Source organism: Prionailurus viverrinus, unplaced genomic scaffold (assembly GCF_022837055.1).
Source record: "Prionailurus viverrinus isolate Anna unplaced genomic scaffold, UM_Priviv_1.0 scaffold_63, whole genome shotgun sequence".
NCBI lineage: Eukaryota > Metazoa > Chordata > Mammalia > Carnivora > Felidae > Prionailurus > Prionailurus viverrinus.
Window position 1 is genome coordinate 263,191 of NW_025927625.1, and position 25,810 is coordinate 289,000.

The following is a 25,810-nucleotide window of genomic DNA, read 5'->3' on the forward strand; positions in this document are numbered from 1 at the left end:
CCACTCTGTGTCCTGACGGTCAAGCAGGTCACCTGGCTTTTCACGTTCTCGGCCCTTTGCTTCTCCACACACTACAGCATCCGGTGTCGAACCCCCGCAGAGAGCCGGCTGAGATTTCACCTGGGACCAAACCACTGCTCCGAGCTGGCAAACCCGGGCACGCGCCACACCCCTCCGTTTGGATCTTTCTGGGCGACTTCCGATAAAGTTCATAGTTTCTGTGTTGAGATCCTATACCGAGGCTGGGAGGCCCCAGGGAGGTCCGTGGGGGCAAACCTGGCCGAGGCCTGAATCCTGAGCCCGGAGCTCTGACGTCAGAGAAGACGGATGTCCCCACCCAAGGAGAGAGACAGAATTGGTCTCGGCAGAGACAACTTCCACCCCGGCCTGACGGGTCCGCTGGTCGCCGCACACACTGGGAGGTGCTGAGTCAGACGCCAGCACCTCCAGAGACGCCCGCATGGACCCACCTGGAAGTAATGCTTCGCCAGCTCCCTCGCGCCCTCAGCCCCATCAAGTGGCACAAAGTTAACCATCATACCATCTGGAAAAAATCAATTTCTAACCAGTGGCTGTGCTGTGGAAATAAAATTGCTTTTTGACATCGACTTGTATCTAGAGGCTTTGCTAATCTTACTCTCAGGCATCTGAAGACGCTTCTGGATTTACTCGATGCCACCTGTGGGGAATCCTAGCGGGTGTGCTGTTCGGACAGTACCTTTGCTTCTGTTCTTTGCCCTGCTGCTCCGAGGCACTGGTCACACACATTCCCTGTCTCGGATGTGGGCTGGGCTGTTTTCCTGTTCGTTTGCAGATACTCTAACTAGATCAGGGGACCCTCCAGTTCCTGGCTTGCTGGCCATCGGCTCTGCATTGTGCGGGGACATCGCCTCAAGAGGCCTCCCTGCCTGGACCCCCTGTCCCCCGTTCTGGGGGCTGTCCGGTCCGCTGGGTTCAGACCCCTCCCGGACGCACGCGGCAGGGTGCTTGGTGGGGAAGGGTGGGTGAGGCCCCCAGTGCCCACTTGCGTTCCGGACCATCAGAAAGTGCCCGGACTTTCCGCTTTCGCTGGACCTCTGGGCCCACCGTCCCACTGGCCTCCTCCTGACACTTCCCATGGCAGGTCACGCCCACGCCACAGGGGGCTTGTGGGCTGCCCTCCAGTGTTCACTGGGCTTCTCTGGTGTGTTGGTGACGTGCCCGGCACCGAGGATGAGGCGTGGGCCCTCCGAGAGCCCGTGGAGCAGAAGCGTTATGAGGTCCCGGGCAGCGGGTGTGGGTGAGGCGAGCAGGCTGGCACAGACACACAGGTCTCCCCGAGTAGAGACAAATGTGTAAGTTTTAGGCAGAAAAGAGGAAACAAAGCAGGGAAATGGTCCTCTGGTGGGGTGGGGTGGGGTGGGGTGGGGGCTCCCCCAGGGGCAGGGGTGGCTTGGGGGTCTCCCGGGGGCTGGGGGTGGGACGTGGGCCCCAGGGAAGACGCCAGATCCTCCGAGATCCCCGCAGACTTTACAACAGCCACGACCCAGGAGGACGTCCTGAAGAGCAGGCAGGGGCAGATGTTACCCCGACCCCTCCAAACAGATCCCTGTGTACAGAGAGCCACCGTCTCCACTTGAACCCTGGTCCTCACAGCCCAGACGTGGTACCAAGTCCCGTTATCACGAGCCAAGCTGGGGACGTAGGTTTTCGGGTTGCTTACGCGTTTGAACTTTAGAGCAGAAACACGGGGAGGAAACCCCGCAAAGACAGAGTCGCGTGTGCCTGCACGTGCGTCAGTCTTCCCTCTACCTGTGCTCGCGTCGGACGCGCCCTGGGCCCGCAGGCTCCGCACCCCTGTAGCCTCGCACCGCCTGGGGCGGCGGTCTGCCCGTATCTACCGGAAGATCTCGATTGCAAACAGGGCCCGACGCGTTGCAAATGCACACGCGTTCATTGTGCCTGAGGGGGGACCTCACGCGACGACCACTGACGCTTCATCCTCAACAGCGGTGCCACGAAGGCCAGTGAAAGCCACCGACACAGACACGCAAGCTGCCGGGGAGACGGAGTCGGCGCGCCTCTCCAGAACAAAGGAGCAGTAACTTCCTGCCTCGTTGGGAGCGCTGGGGCGGGGTGAGACTTCCTGCTGGCCCACAGCCCTTGTCCTGACGCCCAGAGGGAATGGGGATCATGCCTTCCCAGAGGGGGACCTGGCGGAGGCCGGGCCTGCCGCCACGCCGCTTCGGGTCTGCGTCCACCAAGCACGAGGGGCCGGCCTGCCGTCCACGTCTGTGTCCGTGGAGACGCCGGAGGCCCCTCCTGCAGCCCCTCGGCCCTGCCTGGCCTCCCCGCCCCGCCCCCCGCCCCGCCGCCGCGTTTCCTGACGACGCCCCGTCCTGCGCGGCCACCCCCCTGCCGCTGCCCCCTTTGGACTTCCTCGTGAACGGATTACAGGAAGGGCCACGTAACAGGGAGCCCACACCGGACGTGTGGCGTCCGAGCGGAGCCCCTCCAGCACCACAGGGGCCTCGTCTGGAATCACAAACAAGAGCAGATACCGGCTGGGTTTGTCCACCCGCGGAGGGTGTCTACGGGGCACGCGGAGTAGCTTCAAAGCTGAGACGCCAGTGGCGTCCCACGTGTCCGTGCGGACACGGCCTCTGTGGGCAGCACGGCGCGGGGAGGCGGGGGCCAAGGAGGCCCTCCCCACCAGGTCCATCGGCGCCACCTCCGCGGAGCCCATGCCGGGGCCGGTGCGCACAGTTGGCACTCGGAAGGGTGGTGGTGGTCGTGCTGGACCGCGGGCACCGCACAGCCCTCCCCCACCAGCGGGGGCGGCGGGCCCCGCACCGCCTCCTGCTCCGGCACCGCCTTGGGGGGCGAGTGGCCCTCCCTGCCCCTTCCCTGCCCCTCTGCCGGTAGCGCTTGTGGCCGTAGGGCTGCGGCGGGGGCTGGGGGGGGGGAGGGCTGGCCGTCCTGGGGGGCGGGGGCCGGGGCCGCCGGCAGGTGGGAGCCGAAGGCTCTCCCGGGCTTGCCTCCGCCGGGCGCCCCAGGTGGCCTCCCTGAGCCCTTGGGGGACCTCAGAGGCTGCTTGTCCTGCCCCTTCAGGCGGGGCTGCGCGTCCAGGGCCCTGGCGGGGTCTGCAGCCAGCAGGGGGTGGTCGGCCAGCGGCTGAGACCTGCGGTGGTGTGCATCGTGTGCGTCCGCCTCCTGCGAGTGGGACCTGCTCTGGGGGTGCACGGCCTTGCCCTGATGCTCCTGCTTGGCTGGTGCCGGCGGGGATCCTGCAGACACGGGGCACCCCTGAGACCCACCCCTGACACCCTGCGCAGGCCTGGGACGCGGGACACCCTGCGATACCTCTGCGGGGCCCGGGACATTTCACGCCGGAGCAGCATACCCCGCACACCCGACTGGGACGCCCACGTTTGGATGCGGGACTGTCGTGAGCTTTGTCGCAGGGACCCGGGGACCCTTGTGGGGAGGGGGCTCCTGTTCCCGGGGCGTCCACACACGGGACTTCAGACCCCGAGTGCTGGTCTCCGGTACCTACCAGGTCCGAACTTAGACGTGTAGTTCTCGATTCCGGCCAGGTCCAGGTAGTGGTTCCTCCACTCTGTGTTCTCGTCCACGCGGCACGGGCCCCATGCACAGCAGGGGTGGGGGTCAGCGCCCGGCCTCCTGCGTGCACCGTGGTGATGAGGGCCTGAGTGCTCGCTGCCTCACGGGCCACAGCAGGCCCTGGGGGGACTGGGGGACGCCTGGGCCAGGTGGTCTCCGGATCCCGGGCAGGGAGCCTCTGTCCGGCATCCACTGCCCCAGAGGGGAATGGGAGAAAGGCCCTCGAGGACGGCCAGGTCCCCAGCCAGCCCCGGGGACCCCAACAAGACCCCAGCAGCACCACTGGGAACCCCATTCGGAACTTACGGGGGCTCCAGTGTCCTCCCGGCTAGAGCCTGCAGCCGGGATCGGGCCACCGCCGTGGGACCTCCGCACAGCCCGGCCACCAAGACACCACGTGGGACCGCCGGGCGCCAGAGCAGGTCAGACGCAGGGTCCGAGGCCAACCCACCACTGCCCTTCAAACCTCACCCAGCACTCAGACGCCGAGTGCACTCAGCTCCAGCAGAGCGCCAGCCGCCAGAGGGGCCCCCAGACGGTGCCCTCACCCTGATGGCGGGCAGTGCCCGGGCTCCTCGGCCGGCATCCCACCCTCTGCACCCAGATGCCTGACTCGGTGGCTCTGTCCGGAGGGGACAGCCTTGAGGCCTGCAGGCGGCAGGGGTGAGTAAGCTGTTCCCACTGAGGACACCCCCGAGGCAGAGCCCCCCACTCACCTGACATGTGCCGACAGCCTCTTGTCGGCCCCCCGGGGGTCCTCGCTGAGCTCGCCCTCCGTCCTGCAGTGAGTGGGCTCCCGGTCTGCGGGGGGGGGGGGGGGGGGGCAACCCTTCACTCGCTTAGTCGTTGACTCGCTCAGTCACCCACTCACTCGTTTACTGAACAGACAGCTTGCCTTTGGTGGGGATGGGGCACTGATGGTACACAGAGGTGACGGGGAACCAGAGGCTCAGGAAGTGAGCGGTCTGCGCCGTGGGGACAGGGTGTGCAGGACAGGCTGCTAGAGGGAGGAGGTGGCTGCCACCTAAAGCAGGGTCTCCGGGGTGTCTGAGCAGGGGAGCCCCTCACCTTGGCCTGGGGGAGGACTCTCCTTTCTCTTGCTGGAGGACTCGGGGCTGACGGTCAGTTTCACACGGAGGGTCCTGCTGCTGCCAGAGGAGTGGCTGACGGAGGCGTCGACGGCCTCACAGATGGTGTGCATCAGGCTGGACACGTCCTGAGGACGCCATCAAGTCACCGGCACAGGCAGATGGGCGGGCGGCCCTCTGCTGCCTCCGGGCCGTCTGCCTGATTCACACGGCCTCCCACACAGACCCAGGGACACCCACAGAGCTTGTCTCAGTGGCCTTTTTGTGCCCCCGAATTTAGCCCAGCCCGTGCACCGGGCAGCCTGGGACAGCCCTGCTGTTATTGGGATCACATCTCTGGGACCCTTGCCATCTGAAACTGACTCTATGTTCAAAAGACTTAGGAATCAGATAAACTGTCAAAATTTTGCTCGTTAAGCCAAACACGTCCTGCACGCACAGGCCGGCAGAGGGGAGCCCCTGGGACTCTCGGCTGCCCCCCAGCCCCGACCCTCCTCACCGGCTGCCCGGGAAAGGTCCGGGCCACCCCCCTCCCTCCCTGCAGGGCAGGGCTCTGAGAGGGCAGGCGGGGAGGGGGCAACCTCTGTGTGTCTGCTGTCCCAGCCTTCCCCGGGGGCCGCCTGGCACCTCACCTCCCTGGTGGCTATGCCATTGTTGTCGAAACCATAGAATGTGAACGTCCACTCCTGATGGTTGTCCTCCTTCACCGAGACGTCGCACTGGAGCGCCTGCAGGGCACACGGGACAGAAGGAGGCAGGCAGGGTCGTCCTCACCCCACACAGGGGGGCCTGGGCCCTGGGCCCTGCCTGCCCTCCAACACCAGCCCCTCCCCCACTCCAGGCGGGCAGGCACAAACCATAAGTCGGGACCTCCTGGGATGGGGGGGGCACCTAAAGGGGGGGGAGCACCATCCTGGCCCAGGACCTCCTGACGGGGGGAAGCACTATCTGGGCCCAGGACCTCCTGATGGGGGGAGCAGCATCTTGGCCCAGGACCTCCTGAGTGGGGAGCACCATCCCAGCCCAGGATCTCCTGAGGGGGGAGCAGCATCTTGGCCCAGGACCTCCCGAGGGGGGAGCACCATCCTGGCCCAGGACCTCCTGGCCCAGGACCTCCTGAGGGGGAAGCACTATCTGGGCCCAGGACCTCCTGAGGGAGGAGCACCATCCCGGCCCAGGACCTCCTGGCAGGCAGGGAGGAGCAAAGACCTACATCGATGTTCAGGTGCCTCTTGCCCAGCCCTCATGGGCCCTCGCGGCTTGCTGCTTTCTCTCCATCAAGCACGCCAAAGAGCTGTCCTGTGCTGCCTCGGCCCTCGGCTTTCTCAGGGGTGACTGCCACTGGAGGGAGGAGAAGGCTGGGAAGGGTCCTTTCCGGGTGGGGCAGAGGGATACGGCAGGTGTGGCCGGGGAGCCCTGGAGTCCTTGCCAGCCTCTGGTCCCCTCCATCAGGGTCCGAGCTGAGAGCCCACCCCCCAAGGAGGCACCAGGGACCTGTGAGGAGGGCGGGGCGGCCCTCACCAGGGTTAACCAGGTGCACCGTCCTGCCTCTGCCCCCCGCACCCCTGGCAGCAGTGACTTTGGAGCCCAGGGGAGGAGGCCCCCTGCAGGCCAGGACAGGGAAGTCCCTGCCCGAGGGGGGCAGGAGCACCATCCGGGCCCGGCCCAGGATGCCCCCTCTCCCCATCTACTGGGTCCAGTTTCCCCTGGACTCCAGGACCCAAGGGATGCCTGTGTGCTGAGCGTCAGTGGGAAGCACCCAGTCGCCAAACGAGTCAAGTGCTCGTCTCCGGGCTCATTTATTCTCTGGGAGAGGAGCTCAGGCCTGTCCTGGCTTAGCACCTGCTGGCAGGTGTCCATGCTGGTGGCAGTGGGGGACGTGCTCAGGGCCTGAGCCCCCAGCTAGGAGGGTCTCGGAGCCCCTCTGAAGGCAGCCTTGCTGGTGAGCCTCCTTATAACCCCACACGATGCACATCTGATGACAACCTGTCACGCTCCACGGGCGGACTACCCCACTGAGGATGCAGACGTGTGGCCGGGACTCTGGCCAGTCAACATTTCCCAGCTGACCGTTCCCGGCAGCCTTCTGCTGACACAGGATGTCAGACCCAGACCCGACCCTGGATTTGCCAAATGGCTTTTATACAAAGCCTGGCCATCCCACCTGCACGCCGGCTCATGGGGATCCAGACACATAAAAGGTCAGAGGCCCTTGTGACTCCAGCTTTTGCTCACATCCCTAGATCCAAAACCCAAGACCCCTAAGCCACGCAAGGAGCCCTGAGAGAAGTGTTATTTCGAAGTATATTTTAAGGCCAAACTGCCTTTCAGACCGGGGACAGTGGCACCTGCGACAGCCCCCTGGGTTGGCCCGGGTTTCAGGGACATGCCAAGGCAGGCTGTCCCGTCACCAGGGGCTCAGCTCATTCTGAGCGCAGTTCCTGCTCGTGCCCTGGGTCAGGCTTATCGATGAGGTTCGGGGAAGGAGACTTACCCTCTAGGGGACACTGGTCCTCCCGGAAAGGTCCCTCCTGCAGGTCCCCGCTGAGCAGCTCCTGCAACAGCAACAGGACAGCCAGATGACACAGCTCAGCAGCAGAGACCCAGGCACGAGCCCTGGGCACCCGAACCGGACGCCAGCCTCCCGGGCTGTCATATGCTCTCGGCTGAGAGATATGACCTCTCCACACCTCACTGAGCCTCAGATTTTAGAAAGCAACCCCCACCCCCCAGGGTCTTCCGGATGCGACTGTACCGTGTCCGGAAGATGTGGCTGCCTGTGCGCACAGCGGCCTCCGTAGAATGCACCCCGCGTGCCTGGGTCGAGTGGCATGGCCTTTGCCTGAGCCCGCAGCATAGCCTTTGCTGTTAGAGGACAGCCTGGCACAGGTGCCGGGCTGCCCTCCCCCTCGGCTGCCAGAGCCCAGGGCGGAGGCGGCGGGGAGGGCGTTCGGGGCAGCCGGACGGCGTGAGAGGACCCCGTAGCCCATCTCAAGGCCAGTTACGGAAAAATGGGGAAAGAGCCTCAGCACATCTGAGCGGCTTCGGCAGGAAAACTACTGAATGGAAGTTCGGGGAGTTGCATAAATAATTCACAGAAGCAAACAACGTGGAGAAAGAAACACCAGACGTGACCGGGGAAGCCTCCTTGAATCGAAAGGGCCCCAAGATGGTGTGGAAACCGGCCACCCCAGGAACCAGCGAACCTCCCAGGGGCCTTTGTGGGGAAGTGACGATTCTTGTCCCTGAGACTGGTGATTTCAGACAGATTCGTCCCCATTACACAGACAGCCTTAAATCTGTGCTGCTTTGGCTGAAGAGGGGGGCAGAGAGCTTGGATTGGGACACATCAAACCCACCGCAGCCCCTGGCCAGATGTGCTGCGGGCCCTGCCCAGGGGGCCCCAAGGGGCCGAATCTCAGATGGCAGGGTCCCATCAAGAAGAGGGCGTAACCATCTGCCCCTCTGGGAGTCCCAGCAAGGGCCCACCTCCCACAGCAGCGCCCTCCCCAGCCCGCCAGGGTGCCCCCACCCCTGCCAGAGCAGCGACAGCCTGCCCACACCCTTCGTTCCCCGCCAGAGGCCACGTCTCTTGCTGAGACCGCCCCCAGCTCAGACTCCCAAGCTCCTCGTCCTCCCTAGCAAGTGGCCCCTCACCGGACAGGCCCTGGAGGAGGCCAGGAGAACCCAGCTCCCCAGGGGAGGCCTGCCAGATGCCCCCACCGCTGCCCATGGGTGCAGAGACACTGGGAGCTCAGACGAAAAAAGTAAGCTTCCGGCCTCCCCTGAAAAGCCAGAAGGTCCAGCCACGTGTTCCCAAGGATCCCCAGGACCCTCTGCCCCTGGGGATACCCCCACACCACCCCCCACCTCTGGGGAACCCCCATGCCATCCCCCGCCCCTGGGGGGACCTCTCTCAGGCATCCTTCTCCTGTGGGGGACCCCCACGCCACCAGAACTGTGGCCACGCCGGGCCAGCCACCCCGTGGTGTTAGGTCTGAGAGGTCACGTGCACGTCCTGGCCGGGACCAGCTCCTGTCAAGGCCATGTGGGTGTGGGGGTTTGGGGTTATGCAAACAATCCCCCCAGGAGGAGTCTACTTTTCAGATTTCAGCGTCTGTCTTTCTTGGAAACCCATTTCTCTCACCCTTGGAAATACCCTGAGGAAAACCGCTTTTCTAAGACCTCTTCCTTCTCAACCCGCTAAAGCGTGGGCTCAAAAACTGCTCTCTGTGGAATAATGCTGAGCATTCTGGAAGGATCTCATGGGTCTGCTGTAAACACAAGGCCACGGTGAGAACATCCTGAGCACAAAGGGGAGGCTCAGCTTCCGCCTCAAAGCCAGGCTGCGACCGGAAACGGGGGGCAGGTCGGCTGGAAGGGACAGCTGTGTGTTTGCTCCCCAAGACAACACTCGGCCTGCCTGAGAGATGGGTTCTCCCCCGGATGCTCGCTGTGTGTTGAGTCCAGAGGAGTGACAGCAAGGACCTGAGCACGTTCTGTTGTGACAAGAATCCAGCATCTCCACGGAGGGCTGGGCTGCTGGGACCCACGGTGAGCGGTGGGCGCGTGCCTCCCTCCACCTCGCCCCTGCCAGCTGCTGCCCTGTGAACTGCCCCTTCTTCTGTGTTAAAAAAATGCAGAACTAGGGGCAGCCGGGTGGCTCAGTCGGTTGGGCATCCGACTTCAGCTCAGGTCATGATCTCACAGCTTGTGACTTTGAGCCCCACATCGGACTCTGTGCTGATGGCTCAGAGCCTGGAGCCTGCTTCCGATTCTGTGTCTCCCTCTCTCTCTCTGCCCCTCCCCTGCTCACGTTCTGTCTCTCTCTGTTTCTCAAAAATAAATAAACATTAAAAAACTTTTAAAAGGCAGAATGGTCCACTCAGTGCACCTCACAGCTACCTTGTGACTCCCGACCTGGAGCCCTGGAGCCTCTAGGGTCCTGGAAACGTTGGCCTGTTCCTCAAATGTAAGGTCAAGGCTGCTTCCACTTCTGAGGGGCAGGACTGGGAGAGAGGTGGGAGGGAGGTGGGATGGGGAGTCCAGGCAGGGGTGAGAGGTGGGGCAAGGGTGACAGATGGGGTGGGGGTAGGGAGGGAGAGGAAGACAGAGATGGGGGAAGCAGGGGAGGGGAGGGAGGGGAGGGAGGGGCCCCGGGCAGGTGTGTTGCTGGCATTTTCCAGAACCAGATGCTCTTGGCATAACAGCCACTGGGGCTCCCCAGACCCTCAGGGGAGGGTGGCCTGAAATGCCGGGTGGCCCCTCACGACCATCTAGAAGGTGCTGTTCAAGCATCCCCATGAAGTCGGAAACAAGGGGGGTCCCTCCTCGCAGGCCCCACCGGCACGTCCGGGGCTCCCGGCCCCTCCACGGCCACACCACCTGCCCCCCGCCACCGTGGCCCGGCTCATACCAGCTCCACCCCGCGCTGGGGGCTGCCGACCAGCCAGCAGGGTTTCTGACCGTCGGGGACGTGATGACAGGAGAAGCAGGTGGCTCTACAGCAGAGCAGGGAGGGTCTTCAGGTGGCTGGACGGGAAGGAGCCCTCTCAGCCTCCAGCGCGCGGCTCCTGCCGTCGGCACCGCTGACCGGCCGCGGGACTCCCAGAGACCAAGGGCTGCAGCGTCAGGAGCCCCCAGGACCACCTCCCCCGGGTTAATCCCGCCGACGGGGGCCGCCCTGGGTGCTGGGTGGCCGGGTGGGAGGCCAGGCAAGGAGCTGCCTACCGTGTGGCGGAAGACGGTGGAGTGACAGGGCAGATGGGGGTTTGCGGGCCCAGGAGGGGAGGCCGAGGGGTGCAGGGCACAGGCCCGGCGAGCGCTGCGGGTGGTGGGGGCCTCACACTCGGGTTCTCGGGGTTCAGGACACGGGGCGGGATTGACATGGGGTAAGAGGTGGGGAGTCTGGGCTCAGCACGCAGACCCGGGCCTTGTGGGGAAAGGCAGAGAGCGAGGCCAAGTCAAGGGTCAAGAGTGCAGAGCCCTGGGGAGGACGAGGGCCAGGGCGGGAGGCTGCAGGGGTGGTGGGGGACAGGAGCCCCAGCCCGCGGTCCCATGAGGGCCCCTGCCTCCAAAGCTCTTTGGATGAGAAGAACCCCCACGCCTGCCTGCCAGGAATCCGAGGCGGTTGGGGGTCTGGGGGCGCGTCCGCCCACACGCGTCTCGGGACCCGGGGTAGCGTTGCCCCCATACTGTTTTGACGAGAGGAAGGCAGGAAGGCGGAGACCCGCCATCGGGTGGAGTGTGACCTCGCGGCGACCCGCCAGCGAGTCTGTCTGGATCGCCTCGGGCGGCTTTGAAGTGCGCCTCTCGGTTTCCGCAGCTAAACAGTTTCAGATGTGACACGGCGGCTTCACGGGCTTGATGATTCCGACACGCGTGCTGAGGCCCAGGGGCCCCGCTCAGGACTCCGGACCCTGAGACCAAGGCTCCCGGGGAGGCGGGCGGGCTTCAGCTTCTGGTTCTTTCTTTCACGATGACAACGCTTCCAGATCTGAGAGCGGCCTTTCCAGATTTTGTCCATCGGTGCTTCTAGGTTAGGGCTGTCTCGTCAGACTTTGTAATCGCCAATCTGGAATTTATGTCTAGAAACCCGGTAATTTGGGGACCAAATTACCCGAAATAAATGTGTCTGTCTCTTCACACGCCAGCTCTCTGCTGGAACTTACTCCCCAGATGAGGTCGGACAACAAAAATGGTTCCTCTCTGTCTCATCCCCAACACGGTTTGCCATAAAATTGCTTGTTTTATTAAGAAAGACACAGAATGCATTACATGCCCCGCTTCCCCTGGTCTCTAGAGGTTAATAGCACCCACTCCCCCCAGAAAACACCCTGAGACTGTCCCCGAGGACCCCTCGCTTGGACCTTGCTGGAGAATGGTTGCCAAGCGTGTGGCGGGAATGGCTGAGAAACCACAGCACGGGGGACAGGAGCGTCAACCCAGGACACGCCGCGGAAGAAGCAGCCCAGCGGCCGGCCCCAGTGCATGGGGATGTCGGGGGGAGAGGACACATACGTGTGAATATACACGTGTGGGATGGTATCTCGTGTGCACACACACACGTGCGCACATGGGTATGCACATGCACACACTTGCACACACACACTTCTACCCCAGATAATTGAGAAGGGGCCATAAATATGCTAAAATCATCCCCAGGGACGTTAGCATCCGGGAACTGTTTTCAGTCTAACACTAAATGTTAGAGAACACTTTTCTCAGCTGACCTGCAGACTCGATTGTCTGCTCCCAAACACGCCTGCTCCTGTCTCTGTCTTCAGAGTTAACGATTTATAATTTCCCAGAAAAAAGAAAATCAAGGGTGACTGACCTTCCGTATCCTGCTGCTGTCCTCTGAGCTTACTGGCCAGAGGCCACAAAACACAACACAGAGCCCCCCATCCCCTTGGGAAGCGGCTGCACCCCGGGCCAGTCCTGTGTAGACAAGGTTGAACGCGCCAGGTTTAAAGTGCAGACCCAGAAGCCGGCTCCCCTCTGTCTGAATCTACCCCGGGAACCCTGACTTCTCCCGTTCTTTCATTTGTATTAAAGCCTTATGTTTCCACTTCAGCGGAAGACTAATCCCAAAGCTGGAAAAGAACCCGTGGATTTTAGGTCTCTTTTGTTTGTTTGTTTTTTACTTTAGAAGGCGCCGTCTGCTCTGTGAAGTCCGTGTGCTGAGCAGAGAAGAACGGGCTGGGAGTGTTGAACGGCTCCTATCTGGTTCCGGCACACGACCCTGAGGACTGGGCTACTCTGGGGAAGGTGATACGCACTGTTTCTTCCTCTGGAACCTTCTCGCTCGCGTCACGTGCAAACACAGCCCTCGAACGGCAGGGACGGACGGCCCCCCCAGCCTCTGGGGAGACCCCTGAGCTCAGAGGGAGCAGCTCGTGCCGGCCATGCCCCTCCTGTGCCCGCACCCCTCCCACCTTCAAGGAGGCCTGCACACGTCTTAGTTAAGTGATGATCCGGACTCAGAACCGGGAACTGCAAGTGTGAAGGACGAGCCCCGAGTGCAGGACACATGCTTGCCGGGCCGCTGGTCAGGTGACACAGCGCAGTGGTTCCCGGGATGGCGACGGGATCCGCACAGTCGCCTGGTCACACTGCCCTCTGGCCCGGGACTCGCCCCACCCGGTGTCCCCCCCGTGCCCCGCTGTCTGACTCCCGCAGCCCGTGAGCAGCGCGGGGCCCGCCTGGGTTGGGTCCCGGCTGCACGGCTCTACGCGGCGCGACCCCGGGCGATCCCCTAACCCTACCGTGCCTTGGTTTCCCCTCTGTGGAAGGGGGGAATGGCTGTTGTGACGGGCGGTCCCGACCCTGCCGCTGCAGCGAGCGGGTCGCGGCCAGAGTTCGTAGGCGAGGCCTGCAGGGGTCGGCAGGGGCTGCAAGGCCCGCCCCCCCCCCCCCCCCCCGCCCTCCCGCCGCGAGACTGGAAGATGTGGTTGCTCTGCCTGCCTTAGAATTTCTCTCCTTGTTGTTGGTTTTCAGCAACTGGATTGTCAGACATCCTGGCACAGTTTTCTTCGTTTGCCTGAAGGCACGGAGCACCTTCGGCCTGTGGTTTAGAGTTTTATTACGTTGGAAAACCTGGGGCCGTATTTCCTGAAACCCTTGCTGGTCTCCCCCTTCCACGCTCTCTAGGCGCGTCGGACCAGGACGGGGTCCCGCAGCCCCCGGCGCTCTGCGCACACGGCCGTGCAGGCCCCTCTCTGTGCTCCGTCCCGGCCCACGTCTACGGTGCCGCTGGCCAGGCGCTAGCCTCCCGTAGGGAGAGGTCACCGACGTTGCCCGCCACTGCGCGCTGCTCACTGGGGCGCGTGTCCTCCCGTCTAGAACGTGCGTCCGCACTTCCCACCTCCGGTGACGTTTCCTCTACCTTCGTGAACACGTGAGACGTATTACCGTTTTCGTGTCTTCCGGGCTGTTTCTCAGCCCTGTTATGGTTCAGTCTGCGCCGATGGATTTTCTTCAGGTCATGGTCATGAGGTCTCAATCATTCACAAGACCGAGCAATTTCGATCGCACGCTGCAGGTCGGGCTGGATCCTGTGGGGGCACAGCGCTGTTTTGTCACGCCGTGCCGTCCCCCGACGGCCCAGCCTGGATGCACTCCCGAGGGGACCTGACTTCCCACACCTGTCTGGACCCCACAAGCTGCCTACACGCTCCTGGCGGCTCCTTCCCAGCTTCTCACCTGTGCAGGTCGGCCCCCACCTGGACCCGCGGGGACCCCCTGCCCCTGCTCTCCAGGCAGCCCCTCCTCTGCCGGTGTCCCCGCTCCCTCTTTCTACGCTGTGACCCGGAAACCAGCGCCTGCTCCCCGTGCCTCCCAGGGGTCACCGCCCCACACTGCGTCGTCTGACGGTCGCTGTGTTCCGTGCCCCATGCAGTCTCCCTGCTGTGTGAGGCAGGACGGCAAACGCGGTCCCTCCATTGTGACATCGGTTTCCGGGCAGCTGGGTCAGCGCCTCCGGCCAGCCCAGTCCCCGGGCCTGCACGGCCCTCAGCGTGACGCCCGTGGAATCTCGCCCCGGTGTCTCCCCTCAGCCCAGCCACTCACCGTCTTCACTCCTCGTCTCTAGGGAGAGAGGGCAGCCCGTTCCCAACTTCAATTTGCCCTCGTTTTAGGAGGCTCTCCCTCATCCCGTGAGGCACGGCGCGTATCACTCCCATGGTGCACTCCCCCGTTTCCGCATTTATGTGTCGAGAACGTGTTGCACACCGCACAAGGTAAACCATAGAGACGCTAGTGCTAATGGTCTGATTGGCCTTCTTTCGTCTAAAAGGATTCTTGACAATTTTAAAAGCCAAGCCCCCGACACACACACGTGAGTAGGGCGTATACACCCACATCGCACTCTCACACTGACCTGGCTGACGACTCTTGAAACACACGAAAACCGCCGTGACCAACCCCAGCCGCGGAGGGAGGGGACACGGAGTTGGCTACACCCCAAATGCAGCCTCCCGGGGCTGTACTGTCCACGTGGCAGCCACAGCCACGGCCACGTGGCCATTTAAATTTCAACGTATTCAAACGGAACCGCGTTAGAAATCCATCTCTCTGTTGCACCGCCACATTTCAAGCATGAGGGTGACCCCTGTGGGCAGTGTGGGTACATCCAGTCCAGTTCTACTGGACGGCGCCTAGTCCCATGCCCCCACCTACAGATGGAGAAACTGAGGCCTGGAGACGTGTGCAGGCTCCCCAGGCCACAGGGAGAGCCAGCTGGACCCTGGCCCGCCCGGCCATCCTGCCTTGCCAAGGCCTCGGTGAGCGCGGCTTCAGGCCAGGACCGAAAGTGGGGCCCACTTTGCACATCCGGAGGCCCTGACGTCTGACCTGCCGCATCGTGGCTAGGAGTCGACCGCTGTCGGCAGTGACCCCGACCTTGGCGCCCTCGGCAGAGCGGCTGTCTAGGCCCGGGCCCCACCCTGCTCCCAAATTCAGCCTCCAGGCAAGGGCTGTCAAGGGCACTGTGCCCCCACGCTGGATGCCCCGGAGGCAGGCAGAGGGAGGACAGCCGGTGCCCAGCCCCGCTCCTCCCGTGCTGTGGTTCACGTCCCGGGTCTGAACCCGGTGTCTGGATGTGTTGGGTCACACTGTGGAGGGCGCTCTGCAGAATGAGAAGGCAGGTGCCAGCAGGTGCCAGCCAGAGAGGGGTCCCAGGACCCGTGAGGAAGGCCGCTGCGCGGGCAGCAGAGGGCAGAAAGGGTGTGTGCCGGGTGGCCCCTGCCCGGCAGGACATCTTGGGACAGCCCCTCAGGGGACCGTGTCTGGGCCTCCACTCGGGCACTCGGTCAGAGAAAAGCCGGCCTGCGAAGGTGCCTGGAGAGAACGCGCATGTCTCTGGTAGCACGCACCGAGCCACGTCTACCCCTCCCACCCCACGTCCACGGGACCACGCGGTCCGGGCTTCACCCACACCCCAGCCCCCGCTGCACGGCGCACACGCAGGAGGCGGCAGAGCCTGCGTGCCAGCGGAGCGTGAGAGAGCCCGCAGCAGAGGGTCCTGGCCGTCCCCCGCCAAGGGAAGAGGCTCCCGGGTGCAGATAAGCAAACAGGTTTGCCAAAGAGCCAATAACACCGACGCACGGCTACCGAGGTGTTTCGAAGCCTGACAGGTGACACGCGTGTCTCCTCTGGGGGCACAGCAAACAGCCGACCTGTGCGCCTCGTCACTGCCGAGGTCCCCACGTGACGGCAAGCCAAACTATGCTCCCAGTTCTCTGCCCCCCCCGCGGCGTGACCAGCTCTCCGACCGCCCCCCCGGCCCCGTGACACGACAGACCTGTCACTCATCTTGGTGGCCATCTCACGCTGCCACAACAGGTCCTCGTGGGGTTCCACGGGAAGGACGTGTCGACGCTCGTGTGGAAGACGGACACGCTCAGGAGTGACCTGGGGCGTGACCTGGGGCGTGACTTGGGCCGGTCCAGGCCCTGCCTGGTGGCTGTCTCCTTACAAGGAGCAAGAAGGGGGCAGTTAGCCACCAAGAGCCCTGGACAGACATATGGACAGACGGACCGCTGGCTCGTGTCCCCCTGCAGAGCGGCTTTTGTCTGGGCCTCTCGTGGGGCTGGCTTCCAGCGCTCTTCCCCATTTCCTGGGAATCCCTCCAAGCAACGATCGCTGCATTGAGATCTTTCTGGAAACCCTGTTCCATGCCCAGAAAACAACTCCAGGACCTGGGCAAGTGAAGGCCAGTCCTGAAGCCCACCCCCCCCCCCCCCACCCCAGAGCACACAGATCACTCTATGCCTGTGTGCTTCCACTGGGTGAGGTCTGCAGACCGGGAGGGGCCCGGAAGCTTCCGTGGTTCAGCCTGCCCAGAGGGGCCTGTGGCCAAGCGCAGAGAAGGAGCAGGTCTGCAGAGGCCCAGGATGAGACAGCAGGTGCCCGTCCTCCCAGGAGGGGCCCCAGGGCCTGGTGAGCGCAGGGCAGGCCGGAGTGCAGAGGGCACCTGGGGGGACACAGGGACACAGGGCCCACAGAACCTCAGAAATCCAGCTGGGCCGAGGGGCACTCAGATGTCCGCGGGCAGGGCTGAGCCAGAAGCCACACTGGGGCGGTGGGAGGTCAGGCAGGGGAGTCCACGACCACGAAAGACCTGGCTACACTCGGACTCCTGGGGGCGTGGGGAGGCTCCTGTGCAGGGGTGCGGGCACCTGGCTGAGCGGGCAGCAAAGGGGCAGAGGCTGAGTGGGAAGCCGGGGCCTGCAGGGGTGTGCGTGGCGAGGACACAAGGGTCTCAGCCTGGTGGAGACCAAGGCTGGTGGAACTGCTGAGTGACAGGGAGACAACAAGGGCCCAGGGTGGCCAGCCAGTCGTCCTGCGTAGATGAGGCCGTGGGCACGGGGCTAGGGAGACACCTCAGGAGTTTAGGCCCAGCACAGCCCTGGGGGACAAGGCCGGCAGGCAGCTGGACAGGTGCTCCTGGGCCGGGCAAGGTTGATGGACACTCCTGACATGTAGCTACCAGGGGGCAGGAAGAGACCCCGAGGAGCAAGAGTGGACGGGCCCCGGGACGGGGTGCTGGTCACCCAGGCCAGGAGCCCAGAGGATGGGGCTGTGGGCACCGTCCTGCTCCCGACACTGAGCGTGAAACCCTGACCTCACCAGCAGGAGGCGAAGAATGTGCCAGAGTCCCACAGCCAATGGGCAGCGAACCATCGGGTCTGGGGAGATCAGCGCTGCCTGAAACCTTCCCACGACAGCCTGGGCTGTCCACACAGTGAGCAGGGAGCTGGCGCAGGTGGGACTGTCTTCAGAAGGAGGCTTCAGGCTGGGGCTGCGGGCTGGGGGCTGCAGGTTGGGGACTGCAGGCTGGGGCTGGGGGGCTGGGGGCTGGGGGCTGGGGGCTGGGGGCTGGGGGCTGAGGGCTGGGGGCTGGGGGCTGAGGGTTGGGGGCTGGGGGCTGGGGACTGCGGGCTGGGGGCTGAGGGCTGCAGGCCAGAGTGTGTGGAGAGGAGGGTGAGCTTTGGGGAGCCCAGTGGAAGGTGCTGGAAGGAGGGCTGGCTGTCCAGGCCCCAGATGACAGAGAAGGAAGGACTGAGGGGCTGCTTGCAGGGGTCCCTCTGGAGGGTCAGGCTGAGGCAGAGAGAAGGTAAGGAGAGCCACCCTGGGCCTCCCCTGCCCCTGAGCTCCTGCAAGAGGCCAAGTCCCAGAAGGACACAGGCTTGGGACCCGAGACCCACGGTTACGGGCGGGCCCACGTCTGGGGAGGGCGGGGGCTCGGGGACGAAGTCCGGTGGCCTCACCTTCCCGACGGCAGGGAAGGCTACTGAGTCCTGGCCGTGCTCAGAATCCGAGTCCTCCGAGAAGCTTTAGCAGCCGCGCTAACATAATGTCCAGGGTCAGTTTTGGTGTTAAAACTGGTATGTGGCTTCCCTTCTCTGATTCAGACCGAGTTATACTCTCCTCGGAGGACATCGCAGAATGAAAGGAAAACAGATCCTTCCAGTTCCGGCTGGTATGGGCTGCCCAGCGCCGCGGGCAAACTCCAGCTAGCACAGCAGGCGGGACAGAAGGGACCCAGTGTGACTGGAGCGGAGACAAAGGTTGCCGGCGGGGCCCCCGAGGCTGCAGGGGTGGCACAGGACACAGGTGGGGTCCCTGTGAGGACCTGCGTCCGGTCTCAGCCGGGCTTCTCAGCAGAGGGGCAGCCCCCGCGAGGGTCCTGACACAAGCCAGCTCTCCGTTCCGACAGGTCACTGTCACACATGGTGGAGCGTCCAGAACGATGGCTCTGGCCTCACATGGAAATTGGACGGTGCGGCTCTCCCGTTGAAGGCAGGTGACCCCACGCTCCGGGTACATGCACCTGGGGTCAAGTTGTACAAATGAGGCGGCACTGAGCCCGTGAAGGCCCATGGTGTCCCTGGGGAGCACCAGCTCAGCCCCTGGGAGGGCCTGAAGGTTCCAGGCAGGAGTCTTAAAAGGCCTCCCAAAAGCTGACGTGTGAGTAGACACCTGAAGGCGGGGAGGTGGTGAGCCGAGCTGTGGGGATGGGCTTCCAGGCAGAGGGCAGCACGTGCAAAGGCCCTAGGGCAGGACCAGGGAGGAGGCAGGGGCAGAGTGGGTGCCCCTGAGCAAGGTCAGAGGTGAGACACAGGGAGGGGTGTCAGCCTCTCAGATCTTCCTCCCTGAGGAGGTGCTGGCATCAGCCCTGTGTCCCCAAAGCCCCTTCAGCTCCGAGGTGGAGGGCAGGTCACAGATGTGTGTGGGCAGCGGGGCGTGGGGAGCAGGTCACAGCAGAGGCAGGGAGAAATGGCTGATTCTAACCCTCAACATCAAGAGCCTGAGTTGACGGGTTTCCCGAGGAACGGGGTGAAGATGGGACAGGCGGGGGGACAGGGCCTGCTCGCTGGCATGAAGAGAAGGAGGAGCCTGCGTCCTGCGGGTGGTCTGGCTGGAGAGTGTCCTTGCCACCTGGGGACGCTGGTGCCTGTGGATGCATAGCGCCCTCAGGGTCTGCCCGGCCCAGGGGCTTGCTGGCCTGCGGGGGGTTCCTGAGGTCTCCCTCCTCGAGCTACAGCTCCACACCCCTGACTTGGCCCCAAGTCGACGCCAGCTGTTCCGGGTGCAAAGCGACTGTGTCACGATCCCTTTAACAGACCCCCCGGGAGGGCCCACCTGCCAGCCGCCCTCCCTTCCAGGCTGGCCGCGGAAGAACCTAAAGCTGACCCAGATGGGGCCAACCAGGGATCTGGGGAGCGCGACTGCTGTGCCTCAGCAGCCGAGAGCTTGTCTTGACACCAGAGGCCTATCTGCGTGTGCCCAGCACTGCTCAGTGTTCCTGCTCAGAGAACGCGAGTCTAGAGGTTCGTTCTGGGATCAGCAAATCCCGAAACAGCTATTCAGCTGGGGCTCAGTGTGGACGCTCTCGGGTCGGCCTCAGAACAAGGGCCTCCGCTGACGCGTTAGTGTGAAGGCCGCACCAGCCTCGACGGGAAGCTTTGCTACCCACGGCCGCTGCTAGTCCCTTTTAGGCTAATGAGGAAAGCAGCGCGTTCCAACCTGGCACGTCGTGGAGCTGTACCGGGCGGAACGGTGCCTCCCGGAACCCGCGTCTCCCTGGAACCTCGGATCGAGACCTTATTGGAGAACACGGTCTTTGCACATGTCGTCTGTTAAGATGGGATTGTGCTGGATCTGGGCAGACTCTAACCAGTGGCTGGTGTCCTTGCAGGAAGAGGAGGGGACACACAGAGACACAGGAAGAGGCCACATGTGGACCTGGGAAGGGATGGGGCTGTTGCGGCCACAAGCCCAGGGACACCGGCTGCCCCCGGAGCTGGAGGAGACCAGGAAGGACCGTCCCGCAGAGCCATCAGGGAGGCACAGCGCTGCTGACGGCCTGGTTTCGGACTCCCCCCCTCCCACCCCAAACCAGCACAGAATAAATGTCCGCGGTTTTAGGCAGTTTGATACAGCAGCCAATACGGGTAGCCCGAGGCTGCTTTTTTATATGATTATTTTAAAACACTTAATTCTAGGGTGCCTGCGCGGCTCAGACAGTTGAGCTTCTGACTCTTGGTTTCGACTCAGGCCATGACCCCACAGCTTGTGGGATCGAGCCCCAAGTGGGCTCTGTGCTGACAGCGCGGACCCTGATTGGGATTCTCTCTCTCTCCCCCTCTCTCTGCCCCTCCCTGCTCACTCGCTCCCTCCTTCTCAAAAATAAATAAGTAGACTTCAAAAAATAAAATAAATAAAAGAAAATACTTCATTCTAAGCCATTCCCAGCATGTGCTTACATTGATCAGCTATCCATCGACTGTGGAAAGATGTGGAACCCGGTACCCGGTGCCCACATAAGACCGGGGGTCCAGCTTCCTTCAGGAAGAACCACCCACACCCTCCTGCTGGGGTCAGGGGCTGATCTGCTCCAAACTTCACCTGGGGACCCAGGGACCCCACAGCAGTGGGCTGGCCCCTCCTGGGTTAAGCACACACATGTGGGCGTCCCCAAGGACCAAGAGGATGCCGCACCCCGAGATGGTCAGGGCCCGCTGGGCCTCCCCACAGGCCAGCGAGCCTCCAGCAGGCCTGAGAGAAAAGGAACAGGAGAGGCAGTGGGGGAGAAGGGGGCGCAGGAGGGGCCGAGGGGGGTTTCCCTGAGAAGAGCGGGGGCAGCCGGGCCCCTCAGATGCTTACACGGGAGCCCACGAGTGCAGGGGAAGGAAATCGGTGCCCGGACGTGGGTGTGTTCACCTCACACTCCTCTCTGGGCCCCAGACCCTGTCCCCGGCTGGCACCGGCTGGCCCATCCGGCGGCCCCATGGCTCCACACGGCAGCATGGACACTCGGGGTTGACACTCGGGGCTTCGCTCAGCAGCGAGACGGGCGTGTGGCCTGCGGGCCGCTGTGGGTCCTGCCTTCGCTTCGTGCGGAGACCCCGGCACGGCGCTCCCAGCGCGGGGACCACCCTGGTGCTTCTCTGAAGCTCCCCGAGGGCGCCTGTGGATGAGGAGGCTCCACGCTCCCTCAAGCCGCCGCCCATGAGGACACAAGCCGTCACAAGCCCGCCTGTCCCCGGGGCGGGCAGCCGCACCTGCCATGTCTCCCGCAGCTTGCTGGGAGCTTCTCGGGAGACCAGCAGCCCCGGGAAGTGCCTCTGCGACCACGGTCCAGCACGGGGGACAGGCTCTGCCGACCAGACCCCGGCCCACCGCGGCCAACACGGAGGGGTCCTCTGCCCTGGCCCCCGGCCTCGCCTGGTCCTCACCTGCCGCCCCGAACTGTCCCCACCTGGAACCACCTGGAACCACCACCCTGCCGCCCGAAGGCCGTGCCCCCGCTTTAGAGACAGCACCGTCAAGTGCTTCTGGTGCTGCTGCCCTCCTTCCTGGTAACGCCCTGCATGTACGACCCGCGGGACCCCCTTCCGGGGTCCTCTGGGCGGCACTTGCCAGCACCCCCCCGTCACGTGGCACAGCCTGGCCCCGCGGGGGGCACTTGGCAGAGGAGACAGGTCCTGCCAATGTCAAACCGTAGCGTCTCCCAGAAGCAACAAGGAAGGCCGTTCCAGACCTGGACACAGGCGGTCCAGCTGCCTAGAAAATGCTAATATTTACAAGAGTGTTTTAGACGTGCGCTAAGTAGGCACCAGGGGCACAGACGTGCACAGACGTTAAATGGGGGAAAACCGACCTCATTTCCTTTATTTTGGGGGAAGACAGGAGGTGGGCACACACTTAATTTCCACCAGGTGGTTCGCCACAGTTCTGGTGACCACACAGGGCAGCTCGGTCGGCACGGAACCACTGACCAACTGCAGAAAAGGCGCGTGTCCCCCTGGGCTGCGCTGAACACTCCAGCTGGCCTTCCCCGGGCACCCCTGGGGGGCAGGGCCAAGAACAGAGCTGGACGGCGCAGAGGAGAAGGGAGCAGGACGCCAAGCCGTAAACAGGAGGAACGTAGGACCCGACCCCCAAACGTCTCTGACCGAGCAGTTTCCGGGGTCCGACCCCGTGCTGGGCAAGAGCTGCCCAGGCTACGTTCAGGGACGCGGTGGCTGCAAGGACACCAGTGCTGGAGTGAGGTACACCTGGGCCAGTGGGTCAGCCTGAGGCTGGTGCCGAAGGCTCACATCCCCGCGGCCAAATGAGGGAGACACAGTAGAAGCCACGCTGTTGTTTCAAAGCTGAAATGTCTTTCAGGTCATTCTGCTCTTCCTGTATCCTGGTGTTAAGACACCTGCTTCTACCAATCAGCTTGGGCGACTCGAACAGCACACGCTGGGGGCTTGTAAAGACACTCAGTTCTCACACTTTGGACACCGGAACCCCAAGCTCGAGGTGGGGGCAGGTTCCGTGTCTGGTGAGGCCTCTCTCTGATCCTTAGATGGTGTTTCCTCGAGTGTCCTCCCACAGCAGATGGGACAGGGACCTACCTCTGTGGGGCCACTTCTAAGGGACTAACGCTGTCACAGGCACTCTGTCCACATGACCTGAGCACCTCCCAAAGCCCCCACCGCCTGACACCATCACCCCAGGGCCAAGCTTCAACAAACAGACTTTGGAGGAACGCAAACATTCAGATCACAGCGGAGCCTAGAGGGCCCTTCCGGGACCCATTGTCCTGGAGGGCCACCCCGGGACCCGTGGGCCTGGAGGGCCATTCCAGTCCCAGTGCCGTGTTCTCATCGGCAACAGCGTGTTCTCTGCGAGCCCCGTGGCCCAGCAGAAGCAGGCCGCTTGGTGCTGGGACTGCCCCGTGTGTCACTGCCACGTTCCCAACGAGTGAGTGCGCTTGCCCAGAGACCTCCTGAGTGCACAGAGCCAGGCCCTGCGCCCACGCCCCCAGGCCTGACCTCGATGTGAAGTTACAGGCAGGCGACGTTTGACTGACCACATGCAGGACGGCCGAGCCTTGACGAGGCTCCAGCCCCTTACTGGCACCTCTCTCTGACGAGGGGGAAAAGGCAGAAACCAGCAGTGCTGTCTGGTCCCCTGCATGGAGGGGCACACGTCCAACCGGCGTTATTACGAGGTACCCAGAAAATGCCCTCAGGTGCATTCCCTACTTCACGGCCCTCCCAGAGAGCACGAACGTGACTCCAGGGTGTCTCCTTTTCAGGATACATCTGAGCCCTTTCTCAGGACCCCGCTGCACAAGTGTCTAAACAGACGTGGAATTTTATTTAGCAACAGCCAGAAGAACATCCTTCAAATAAGGGAGCTGATGCACTCTGCCTGCCGTGGACTTTGGGGGTGTGGGGGCAGGCAGGACAGGGGCAGGGGCCTCGGCCACCTGGGGTGGCCCTCTACAGGGACCCAGTTCACGCCGATGCTGGGACCACCTTCTGCTTGACAAACTGTGGGTCTACTTTACTCAAGGTCCCCCCGGTACCCCAGGCAGGGGCCGTTCTCTGCTTCTAGACCCAACACCTTTCAAACCCACTCTGCCCGACGGCTGGGTCTTGAGCCCACAGTCGGGGCCCCTGGCTGTGCATCTGGAGCCTGCCTTTCCCATGAGCCTCCCTGCAGGCCAGTGGCCACCCACCCCACAGACGGGAGGGGCGGTGGTCTCAAACCCCAGTGCAAGCCATTGACCCTAAAGCACCTTGATGCCCAGCCCCCCCCTCCGCCGCCTCCAGCTGGGATCCTGAGGCCCTGGTGCCACAACACCCCAGCCTGGGACTCAGAGGCTGGGCAGGGACGGGCTCTGGGCCCAGCTGGGGTCACCCCGGCGGCGGGCCACCTCGCAGGTCCGGACCAGGGGTCACAACTCTGGCGCCCGCTCCCCGGCCCGCGCCTACCTGCTTGCCGCCGACGCGCCGCTCTGCCTCCTCCGCGCCTTTGTGGCCACTCGCGTACGCGGACACCGCGAAGCTGTCCCCTGCGGCCGCGCGAGCGGACGCGCGGGAAACGAGGCACCGAGGAGGAAGGAGACGCGCGTCAGCCCCTGAACCCCGAGCCCCGAGCCCCGAGCCGGGTCCCCGCCCGGCGCGCCCACCCCATCCCCGCGCGCCCCGGGGCTCGGGACTCAGGGGCTGGGGTCGGGGGGACCTGCGCGCTCCCGGAGCCCCCGCGGCGGCGTCCCCGCACCCCGCGGGCTCTGGGCTCGGGGTCCCGGCCGGCGGCAGCCGCGCGCGCTCACCTTCGGGGTTCTCTCTCTGGGGCGCTGCGGCGCGGCCGGGGCGCGGGGGGCCGCGGGGGGCCGGTGAGTGGCCTCGCTCGCCGCGCTTGGACTGACACTTCCCCATGCCGCCCGGGGCCCCGCGCTCAGGGGCGGGGCGGGCGTCCGCGGGGGGGCGCGTGTACCGGGCACCGGGGCGGGGAACGCGGACGGGGAGGCGACGGCGGCGGCCCGGCGCCCGCGCCCGCCCGCGCCCGGGCTTTAAGCGCGGCCCCCGCAGCGCCCCCCCGCGGCCGCCGACCGCAGCGCATCGCGGCCCGCCCGCCGCCTCCGCCAGGGAGCCCTCGAAGGGGCGCGTGCCGCGTGGGGACGTGGCGGGACGGCGCCCGCTAGCGCGAGGCCCTGGGACCAGCAGCCACGAGGGTGGGCAAGGCCCTCCGTGGACCGGCGGTCCTGTGCGGACTCTACGGAGGGCAGCTCCAGACCCCTCACTAGGCCATCCCCGGTCGGGACACCCGTTCAAGGGGAGCCAGGAGGACCCCCGTTCGCAGGGGAGGACCCTGGAGCACCACCCCGGGGCACCGTAGCTGGTGGGGGCGGGCTTTGGGGGGGGGTGGGGGGGGGCAAGAGGCCCTGGGGCGGGACTTTGGAGAGAGGTCTGAGGAGGGCAGGACAACTCAGTCCGGGCCTGGCTCCTGTGAACCCGCGGGCTTCTTCTCCAAAGCTCCGGCCCCAGACCCCGCCTCACGTTAATCAAGGACAAGGAAAGGGGCGCCTGGGTGGCTCAGTCAGTTAAGCGTCCGACTTCGGCTCAGGTCATGATCTCACAGTTTGTGGGTTCGAGCCCCCCATCGGGCTCCGCGCTGACAAACAGCTCAGAGCCTGGAGTCTGCTGCGGATTCTGTGTCTCCCTCTCTCTCTGCCCCTCCCCCACTCATGTTCTGTCTCTATCAAAAAATGAATAAACGTTAGAAAAGTTTTTCAAAATAAAGGACAAGGAAGGAGCTGCCTTGGAGGGACACACCCTCACCCTTCTCCTCTGGCCTTGGCTGCAGCAGAGCCTTCCCTGGACTTCTGGGCAATGGTGGAGGGTGTGCGCTGGCCCTGGGGGGCTCCAGGCACCCTGCACCCCAGGTCAGCTGCACTCGCTCCCTCCACGTGAGGCACAGCGCCACCTGCACACCTTTCCTCCACTCCGCCTCCTTCCCCCAATCATCCAGCTGCGGTGCTGGCCCCTCCCCCAGTGCCCAGCCCCTCAGCACCCCCTCTGTTCCCTCCCTGCAGCCCTCACCCTGGGAGGACTCCTCCTCCCCTCACCCTCTTCACTTGCCTCCAGAAAAACCATCCTCTCTCACCTCTGCCCTGGCCTCGAGCTCGCTACTCCCACACGACTTCCCCCTCGTTTTGACTCAACCTTCCTTGCCCACTGAACACTGGTTTCAGCTCAGCAGGTGCCTGTAACCCCATGGTCATTCCCACATTTCTGATCTCCGTGGATGTCCTCACCATGGCCCCGTTCGAG

General features: G+C 64.1%; 1 protein-coding gene across 1 annotated transcript; it reads right to left on the minus strand.

The window, feature by feature from the left end:
* Window positions 1-1,124: 1,124 nt before the first annotated feature.
* NKD2 (NKD inhibitor of WNT signaling pathway 2) lies at window positions 1,125-24,415 on the minus strand. The gene is given in 14 exon segments (XM_047848430.1): window positions 1,125-1,293; window positions 1,959-2,147; window positions 2,463-2,514; window positions 2,622-2,883; window positions 2,886-2,939; window positions 2,941-3,266; window positions 3,536-3,663; window positions 4,320-4,404; window positions 4,672-4,819; window positions 5,324-5,419; window positions 5,905-6,032; window positions 7,186-7,246; window positions 23,969-24,048; window positions 24,310-24,415. Coding segments are annotated over 14 exon segments (1,884 nt in total).
* Window positions 24,416-25,810: the final 1,395 nt, after the last annotated feature.